This window comes from Austrofundulus limnaeus, unplaced genomic scaffold (genome assembly GCF_001266775.1).
Source record: "Austrofundulus limnaeus strain Quisiro unplaced genomic scaffold, Austrofundulus_limnaeus-1.0 Scaffold1639, whole genome shotgun sequence".
In the NCBI taxonomy this organism is placed as follows: domain Eukaryota; kingdom Metazoa; phylum Chordata; class Actinopteri; order Cyprinodontiformes; family Rivulidae; genus Austrofundulus; species Austrofundulus limnaeus.
Genome location: NW_013954041.1, coordinates 38,377 through 49,018, shown reverse-complemented (window position 1 = coordinate 49,018; position 10,642 = coordinate 38,377). Strand labels below are relative to the sequence as shown.

The window sequence follows — 10,642 nt, the reverse complement described above, 5'->3', positions numbered from 1 at the left end:
CAAAACAAAACAAAACAAAACAAAACAAAAAAAAACATAAATACATCTTGTATTCATACAACAGAAAATACAAATCAGAAATTTTGACTTAATTTGAGTCAAATTTTCAGACTAACAAGACAAATAATCTTACACATTCTGAAAACAAGATTATTATTCTTACACAATCAGTTCTTGTTTAGTAAATCAGTCTTAAAACAAGATCAAAAAGACTTTTTGGCTGATATAAGATTTTAAAACTTTGTAAGATGGACAGTTTTTGCAGTGCAGCTCTCAATGAATCATCTTTTTCTTCCTAGACAAAAAAAACAGATCTTTAATATCATGTGTTTTATAACAGTAATATTGCATCTCCTGTTTGTTGTCTCTGATGTGCATTGTGGAAACAAACACYGGAGGAGTTGGCTCGGAGCTGCTGGTGGACTGTATGTACAGCATCAGGTAACACACGACAGGGTTTAATTACATCCGTGGAAGGGCTGACCCAGACTGAACCGGTCTCTGCACACACGCTGCCAGATGTCTGATCCCCTCGGCCCGCTCCTGCTCCACCACTGTCTTTAGTATTAATGCGAGCCGGACCTTGTCCTTTTGACGTGGTTTGATTCATGTGAGAATGAGACGTGCTTACTGAATAGTTGATGAGCTGGGAGAAGAAGAAAAGAAGTGCCAGAGTGGGGTGGGTGCAGAAGCGGAGAGAGGAAGGGAGGGTTCGAGGGAGAGAGTGAGCAGAAAGGAGAGGACCCACTCTCCTCCCTCCACACAGCCTCAGTGAGCTCGCCAGGTCCGGAGGCTCCATGTCAAACTGAGAGGTCCTGATTCTGAGGAGCAGCAGGGAGCAGAGGATGGCCCGTGCCTTCAGCTGAGCGGAGGAAACTGAGGCTCGCCATGGAGAAACTGAAAGGTCCCACTGTGGGAGGCACTAAAGCCACCTGTGGATGGAGAGCCCTGCTCCTCCCGCAGCTCAACAGACAGTCTCTGTACGTGTACGGCAGCGAGGTGGCCGTGGAGAAGGAGTGCATCCGTCAGCTGGAGAGTGGAGTCTTTGTCATTCACCCTTTCAGCCCCATGAGGTATTTCATTTATCTGATTCATCTGCACCAGTCCTGTCCAGAACTTTCACCAGGTCTTTGGGTTGTTTTTCTTCTTGTTCAACACATCTCTGAACAAGGTGCTCAGCAGAGCAAAAAGTAAATAATTACCGTATTTATTCATGTATAATACGATCTCAAGTATAATTCGGTCATCATTTTTGAACTTAAAAAGCATAAAAAATCTAATCACCAAAAACCCATGTATAATACGACCCCCCTACTTTATGGATGATTTTTAGGGTTAAATTTCTAGTATTATACATGAATAAATACAGTATAAAACCACCATGCCTGATTCTGCTTTGCAACATATTTTGAATGTTAGGAGATTCTTCCTTCCTGTTTATCTTACTGATATTTTTGCTCTTATTGTAATCCAAATTAAAGATTTGACTACCTTGTATTAAATATGTTTTTGACTAAAAGAGATAAAATGATCTCACAACAAGAAGGTTCATTTTTGATTGGGGCCTTTCTGGTGTGAAGTTTGTATAAATAAGTTTTCTTCAGGCAGTACAGTCCAAAAACATGTTCGATGATAATAAACTAACCTTGGGTGAGAATGTGATTGGTGGTTTGTGTCTGTGTAACCCTGTAACGACCTGGCGACATGTTTTTACCTCGTCTCACCTGGTAAATGCTGATGGGCACCGGCTCCCTGCAACTCTGAACAGGGTCAAGCAAGAATAGAAAATTAGAGCAATAAAAACTTTCTAACATCACAGRCCTTGTATCAAATATAAAATAAATGACACAAACAACAATTATAATTATTCAGTTTTAAAAAATCAATTCAAAAAATATATTCATTTCATTAAAAAGTAACTATATACAATAAAAAACAAAGAAAATACACAAATCAAAAATCAAAATAAAATGAAAGGTAGCAGAAGGATAAATCTTTAAATTTAATTTAATTTAATTAAAAAGTACTTTAATTTTTATTTAAAAAGGCAAAAGTTGGAGTTTCAGCCATTAAACTGTCGCATTATTGATTTTTTTTTATTTTAATTTAGATGTGGTTGGTACTGTATTGTTACTGATGTGCAAGTCAATGATTTGGAGCAAGAACAGAGTGAATGAAACAGTAAAAACCATAGAGAAGGGTTATTTGAGCCAAGCAATTGAAGCCAGCCTGACGAGATGTGCAGTTACACTATCAGAGTATTTAGTGTGCATAAATCAGCTTGTCTTACCGCCTGCTGCACGACTGCTAAACTGAGACCGCAAACCAAACACTGAAAATAAAAACTGCTGAAACATCACTCGTGCAGACGTTTGAATCTCTCTCCTGCAGGAGTTACTACATTATGTGCATGATGGCCATCACCTTCCTGAACCTGATTGGGATTCCCATGGAGATAGCCTTCATGGACGGCACCGGTGGGCTGGCCTGGGAAAGTTTCAACGTGTTCTCRGACACCTTGTTTCTGCTCGACGTGGTTCTGAACTTCCGAATGGGGATCATAACAGAGGACGCCGAGGTGAGAGCGGCTGCGCTCTATTTTCAGACACAATCTGGGAAGGCGATAATCCCTGCACACACGAGCTCATACAGTCCATCTTTGTCCCATCTGTAATCTACTCAATACACCAAAGGCAAGATTAACTTCCCACTGAGCTCCATCTAGGACAACATTGGCACCTGATGTTAGATTTTATAACAGGGATTAGGATGTTTTTGTTAAATAAGCACGTAACGTTTACAATTAATCAGCCTGCATGCCATTTGCTCCCGTTGACTCACGAAATTCCCGCTAATCACAAATGACCCATCTGTGCTGTTGTTCACACAAACATCTGGTTTTGTCAAATTTATTTCTAAGTTCTGTAAAATATTCATTTATTTGCTTCAGAAACATTTTGAAAAAAATGTCAAATATATGCAGACAAGTGATAAACTATCAAATTTGTCACTCAGTGTGTCAAAATCCAGATGTTTAATAAATGTTTTGTTTTTCTTTTTTTTTTTTTCCAGGAAGCTATTTTAGATATAAAGAGGATCCGACTTAGTTACCTGCGGACATGGTTCATCCCAGACATCATAGCAGCTTTCCCAATTGGATACATTCTCCTGTTTGCGGTAAAAATAAAGAAAATATCAAAATTAAAACATTATAGTGAAAATGGGAGTGGTTTATTGTTACAGACAAATAGTAATGTTACATGTAAATGAATAAAAACATAGAGTAACTAATCAAGAAACAAAATTTATAAAAGGATTAAAAGWAGAACAGTGGTTAAATGGTCAAAAAAGGTCTAATTCTAATAATAATAAAACACTCTGTAGGACTTACATTACCACAGTGATGACAACCCATCCAAGACCAACAAGATGATGAGGATCCTGATGTTTGTGCGGATCCTCAGCCTGATTCGACTCGCTCGAGTGTCCAGGCTGGTCCGGTTCTTTAACGAAGTGGAGAAGGTCAGTTTAGCTCCAAATGGTTTTACTCATTTCATCTCTTTTCGTTCTTCCCACTGATATGATGTTTAACTGGAAAAAGCTTGAAAGTGTGTTTTTGATTCAAGCGGCGGTCCAGTGTTCACTTTTCTAAGTCATGAGCCATTTCCTGTAGGGTTGAATAATAATTTGACATCATATTGCCATTATAAGTATTTATATTATTTTTAATCTCTTCTTTGGAACTTCACATGTAGAGTTGGGAAATACATTCCTCTTGTTCAGAATCAGAATCAGAATCATTTATTGTCATTCACACATCAAGTTGTAGWGCAGAGCGAAATTTGCAGTTTAGAACATCCATCCGGAGAAACACACACACATGACAAACATGGGGGAACGAAAGTCCAGGGTCTTTCGCAACGTAGTGCGCTACCTTTGCAGATTAGAATACAAACACACATAGGAAAGATGAGTTTAAAAAAGAGCTTTGATCCTGTGTTTTGTACAGAAAAACACACGAGCATAAGCTCAAAAAACTACTCTGCAGACAGTGCAGACAGCTAAGGAGGGGTGGGGGATCAAAGCATATGGTGTGGGGAGGGATGCATGCAGGGAGCCGGTGACATCCAGGGCAGACTTTGTGCCGGAACCAGTCAGAGACCAAACCAGWTATTATCAGTCAAAGCACAGGTCACCAGAGTTCAGTTCTCTGTCTCCATCCAATGCGGCCTTCAGACCGATCCCAGACGCAGATGGAAACGGATGGGGAGAGCGGGAGTCAAGGCTTTCTTTCATGTGTCATTCCAGGGAGGTTTTTATTAGCCTGCGACCAAGGTCACAGCTGTGGGAATCTAATGATAAACAGAATTGTTTTAGGGCAAGCAGCAGCTTTTCTTCACTGCTTTGAGTCTTAACTGCACCTCTGTGTTGCGAAAAATGCCAATATTCCAGATTCGTTTACCATCTCGCCTCTCCCGTACCAAACTTCACCCAGATGTAGCTCACTCCTCACGGTGGGCACACTGCTGGGCTGTGATCCTTGTCAGCACCACATCCAGTCTGCGACTTAAATTTCCCATCATTTGAGTCTGTGCGTTTGCAGTATAGGAGATCCCATCCAAAGGTCCCTGACAGCTTTTCACAGGCCCGGACTGCTGTCAGGATCGTTTTCATTTTCCGATAAATCAGGATTCCTCCACAGCCGATCAGCAGGAATCCAATTATCACAAATCYGAATATAAACACATCTTCGACATCTTCAATGGAAAGTGAGGCCAGGCAGATCTGGTTCCACCCCCAGCTTGCGGTCAGCCACGGTTCCACTGAGACAGCTTTGCTCCCCTCGCTCCAATCTCAGAGTGTTGTTTGTTGGTAGTTAACATGCTTGCTTAAATTTTTTAATTGGTTTAGGGGTTTGTCTTTTAGATTTTATAGAAGATTTTAGTTTGAATGATTATTTTGTTTCTCTAAATTTATGTGGGAAAATGAATGGTTGTTTGTCTCATTTGTCTCAGTGTGTCCCTGTGATGGATGGTTTTTATCTGTCAGAGGTTCTTATTATCTGTTACTCCTGTTCCCAGCTTGGATTTCATCTCACCTTTAATTTCACATCAAGTTTAGTTTACATTATTGAAACAAATGCTATTTTTGGACCATTTTTCGTATGAAAAAAACAAATATTTTTGAGTTTTAGAGTTTGACATGAGGTCTGAAGGACATTGAACAGGGCATTCAATAAGACAGAACCAAATGTATTTTTAAATTACCAGTAAAAAAGTCGAAGTTGTGGCATTTGAAGTGAGCCCTGGTACCATCTCCAAAAYGAAGGCCAAGTTCCATATAACAGGAGAATTCAGAGAAAGGCCATGAAGTGGGTTTCGCATGAAGATGATTTTCTCATCTTGTCAGCGCTTAGGTACCGTAGGCTGTCTTCTACCAATTTGCAATCAARGTTTGCAGGATGATGTGGCCGATGGCTTTCTGCCCAGATGATCCAGAACAGACTGCACGCAGCCAAGCTCTGGTCCCATCAAGCAACCAGAAGGCCAGCTATGACTGCCCTTCATCATCAGGCCCATTTGCGCTGGTGTTAGCATCATGTGCACTGGAATCAGATCATGCAGAGGAACGTTATGTTCAGCAGACGGAGAACAAGATGGAGAACATTATGCTGAATGCTGCATCAATACAAAATCTTTTGGTGGCGACAGTGTGAAGGTGTGGAAGCTTGCTTCACTAGACAAACAAGGCTTGTCATCATTGGAAGCCATCGCAAAGCAGAGCGATATCGAGATGAAATTCTGCAACCAGTGGCAATCTCATAATCCCGTATCTATCTGTCTACAACCCCACAGTCTATCCTAAACTCTATCCTCCAAGATGGCAATGCTCACCCCCACAGATTATCAGAGACTACACCCAGAATTTGTCGGTGGATAGGACAGAATGGCCTGCCAGCAGTCCTGACCTCAAACCCACTGAACACTTGTGGGATCTGTTTGGTAAAAATGTCTCTTTTGAGGGAGGTCTTCTGAGACCAGGGTCAAAGACAGGTGGAAATGTTTATTCCCCCTTGGGGTGACCCCTACATTCCCCCTTTTTGGAGGTCATCACCTGTCCATGGTGATGAGATGCAACACAAAATGGAAACCCCAAAATGTCTTTGATCTTGAGTTAATTCAATTGGTGAAACGGAATAGTCCAAATGGTATTCCAAACTGAGAACTTGGCATAGCAAAAGTTTCCTTCTTGGAGAAGAAAGAAAATATTGTGTTATAATTCCCACTGGAAGACAAATATAGTAATCCAACRGAAGCAAAAGTTTTATAATCCACCAAGGAAAATTGTAATCCACAAGGGTAATTCTACTGCGATTGCGATTGGGGTGGTTGATCTGTAGTCAACCAATTTCTGGAACAATGTGAAGAAGCAGAASATTTCTGGAACCCTCCTTTTAGAGAGTTGATGTCTGGAAGGCTGCAGATGAGGTGGGGGTCTCTGGTTCAAGGCTAGAGATCAGCAGCAGGAACAGTGTGGAGATGGATAAGACCAGGAGGCTGCAGGTCAAGAGCGCTGAAGTGTGCCAGGACCTTGTCAGGTGAGAAGGACCATCATGGAGGATGCTGGATGTTGAGTTGTTTCCAGTTTGTGCCCTTCTGSTTACTATGTGCTATGCATTTATGTGGTTTCAGATTAACCTAAATATGGGGATTTTACATTAAGCCATTCCTATGTATACCTTTGAGTGTTCGCTATCAAGTTTTAGATAAGTTCTTTTCATTGTGTAACTTTGATTTATAAATTGATAACTTTTAGTTAAAAGAAAATATAAATAAAAAATATAAAGAGCATTATGGTTTTGTTTATTATCTTGATTAAAGAAAATAAAATGTCTCTATTGGGGGAGGTCTTCTGAGAACAGGGTCAAAGACAGGTGGAAATGATTATTCCCCCTCGGAGTGACCCCTACACAACCCACATACTCAGCTCTACTGCTCATCCCACAAACACGTGTTCCTTACAAATGTGCAACTATTGAAAAGAGAAATTACTAGGCTTTCCAACGGTATAAGATATAATGCCAAGAAGCATTGTTACGACAAAAACATAATCTACCAATCAAAATTGTCCTTACTTTTTGTGTTAAGGTTAGTTGACAAATCCTACCTTGCTGTACGTGACATGCTTCCTTAGAGTCTACCTGAGGTGGTAARCTCTTACAACGAGTGGTTTGTTTTTCTGTATCTACTTTTGGGAGGCTTACTGTCTGCTTAAAATATGATAAAATATTTAATATAGCTGTCTGTTCCTTCTTCTGTTGTGCCAAACTGCAGCCCCAAAACCAAGGCACAAACCAAACTGTAAATCATGTGATATGTTAAACTCTTTCATAAATAGTGTTATTCAGTAAAACTTGGATTATGTCAAAAAGAAAAAATCAGTAGGACCTCTGGATGGGTTCTTCTTTAGTGAAACGTTTCGTCTCTCCTCCAAGAGACTTCTGCAGTCTGATGAGTTTCAGGTGAACTCAGCCTTATAAGCWCYGCCTCCACMTGGACAAACAGGTTAGTCATATGCAAAAGAGGGCCATCGCCTAACAATAGACTTGATTAACTCTATTGTTAATAGAGGGTCATGTGTCCCATCACCTGACTTATTGGTTTGGATGCTTCAGCTGTGGTTATTGGTTGTTTTGTTATGTGAATGTAGTGAATGCAAGCAGGGCTCAACGTCCCCTTGTTTTTGTCTCTCTTTTCTTATTTTTGTTGGTATCATTGCGGACCTGATTCACACCTTTTGCTCACAGGGGGCTGAGTCATACTTGCGATAACAGCGTTGTATGAAGAGGACAACTGGACACGAAGGCCTCCACCTGTTTAATGGTGGACRATTTTTCTTCATAAAGATGGCTTCCTTTACTCCTCTCTCAAACCAACGTTCCTCTCTGTCAAGGATGAGAACATCTTCATCCCTGAAAGTGATGGCTGGCCTGTAGATGAGTGTAAACTGCAGAGTCCTGGCCTGTAGATGAGTGTAAACTGCAGAGTCCTGGCCTGTAGAAGAGTGTAAACTGCAGAGTCCTGACCTGATGATGTAGCTCGTCTGTGCTGGCTCATTCTTTTGAACAGTGACTGTTTTGTTTCCCCAATGCATAAATGATCACAGTCCTCCTGACACTTAACAGCATATACTACAGAATATTACTCTGTTTTTGCTGGGAAACTGGATCTTTGGGGTGAACTAATCTTTGTCTTAACGTGTTTTGGGGTTTGAAAGCCACTGGGACGTCATGTTTTGACAGATTAACAGTATGGCTGCACACACCTCAGCTGAGATGGATTATTGTTCTAAACTTACCTTCAGGGTGTCGAGTTTCATGTTTTGTGTTCTTGACAGGTGTCAAATGCAAACCTGGAGGTGGTCCGTTTGTTCTTCCGCATATTGTCTCTCTTCATGATGATTTTTTTGCTGTGTCACTGGAACGGCTGCATTCAGTACTTTGTGCCTATGCTGGAGGAGTTTCCCACTGACTGCTGGGTCCGGAAAGAAAACCTGATGGTAAAACTCATCAAACTTCAGCAAAAGGAAAATAAATATTGATGTTAAACAGTTACTGCTTACAACTTTCCACAAAATTTTAAATCGTATACGGTACAAAACAAACAAAAAGATATTTATGGTACTCCAGATATCAAGTAAAATTAAAACGTTGGATGTCTTTTTTTTATTTCTGCAGAATTCCACAGTCATTGTAAAATACTCTTGGGGAGTTTTTCGAGCTCTCTCTCAGATGATTGCTCTCTCCTATGGTTCCATGGACGCTCCAACAAGTGTGTATATTCACTTGTTTTTATTTGACATTTTAAAACGCACACATGGCACTGAAGCTTGAGGCTTGTTGCTCTTCAGATTACATCGAGCTGTGGAYCGTTATGGTCAGCATGGTGTCCGGCTGCCTGATGTACACCATCCTAGTGGCCAACGCTACGACCATGATTGCCAACCTCGACCCTGCAGCCAAGGAATACAAGAGCAAGGTCCTCATGGGTGACTCTTTCTGTGCCTTAGCAAATTTTTTTTAAGTATTCCTCTCAGAGTGGACATGTGTAGCTGTATGTGATATATTATGAAAGGAGCTGCCGTTACTGTCAACAGATGAGCCGTTTGGAGCACTACATGACCTTCATGAAGCTGCCACCAGAGCTGCAGCTTCGCATCAGCAACTACTACCAGGCTCGCTACGGAGGGAAGTGGTTTGATGAGAAATACGTTATGGATACAGTCTCCTCGTCACTCAAAGAGGTACAACTCAGAACTAATCACTCATCACTGAATTACCTCTGTTGGATTTCATTTTACACAGAGGATATTGATATTTTTATCACTTCATTGTTCAATTCAAATTATTATCGTTACTTCCATATGCAGTAAAGTTTTATTACCCACAAAGAAAAACTGTTTATTCAGATTGCACAGAAATAATACATGCGTGAAAGACAGGAGAGCAGAATCTCAAATTTCTCCATTTACTGAGCTCAAACTGTTTAATGACACACATACAGGAATGTTTCCATAATACTTCTGACTCATGTTACAGTTGTGTGTTCATCTTTGAACATGCACCTCAAGCAAACAGATTGAATTGTTGTTCTTTTTATTATTTCAGCAAATCCTGACAGTGATGTGCAACCGGCTGCTTCAAAATGTGCCAATGTTTCAAAACAGAGATGAGAACTTTATTAGTGACCTCCTCCCTAAACTGGAGTACGAGGTTTTCCAGGAAGGAGACGTCATCGTTCGACAGAACGTTCCAGGTGATCACATGTTCTTCATCGATCATGGCCAGGTTCTCATGGAGATGGATTCCTACGAGAGAGAGCTGTGCGATGGAGACTTTTTTGGAGGTGRGTTGGATTATTTTCGGTCCAGTTTGTTTCAGATGGACCCAACAGTGCAGACTAACAAAAGGACCGACTTCACAAAAATCAGGATTTCAGTCACAAAATAAAAAATGCTGACATGACAGGAAACTAAATACAAAGAGTAGTGAAGCAGACGGGGAGGATTGATAACAAGAAGTGACAACTGTGCCTAATGAACACRAGGAGCAGGTGTGGTCTGAGGGCAAGAATGCAGGCAAATATGGAAATTTCTGCTTTAAAATTAGAAGTTTTAACATAAAACCTTTTGGGATTATTTGTCAAAACTACTAAAATTTACAGATCTAGTAGAGGTACAAACAGCACTAATAACATTTAAAGTCAAAAACAAATTATTACCAGGCAATATTCAGAAATKATTTGTTGAAGGGGGAGGGGAGTYATCATTTAAGGGGTCAGTTTAACTTTAAATCAAGGATTGTTCATACAGCTCGCAAAGGGTTTTGTATTTCTGTTGGTGGAGTAAAACTGTGGAACAGTCTGAGTGTGGAACTTAAGGAATGTCCAAACATTTAAAAAAATTAAGGAGAGGTGTAAAAATGTTATTTACAAAAGATATAGGGATGCTCAGTATGTCTGATTATTATTTTTTTATTTTTAATTATTTTTTGTTTTTTGCAATATATGGAGATGTTTGGGGCTGTGTATATATGTGTTTACATGTGTATACATTTATGTGTTTATGCATGTACACTGCATGT

At 40.3% G+C, this 10,642-nt stretch overlaps 1 protein-coding gene across 1 annotated transcript; it reads left to right on the top strand.

Annotated features, from left to right (window-relative positions):
* Positions 1 to 385: 385 nt before the first annotated feature.
* On the top strand, positions 386 to 9,905 carry hcn5 (hyperpolarization activated cyclic nucleotide-gated potassium channel 5; the record flags this gene model as incomplete). The annotated part of the gene is given in 9 exon segments (XM_014033126.1): positions 386 to 1,073; positions 2,392 to 2,578; positions 3,073 to 3,177; positions 3,385 to 3,522; positions 8,398 to 8,559; positions 8,738 to 8,831; positions 8,911 to 9,038; positions 9,157 to 9,303; positions 9,668 to 9,905. Coding segments are annotated over 9 exon segments (1,384 nt in total), but the record flags the coding sequence as incomplete, so codon positions are not given.
* Between the last annotated feature and the right edge of the window lie 737 nt (positions 9,906 to 10,642).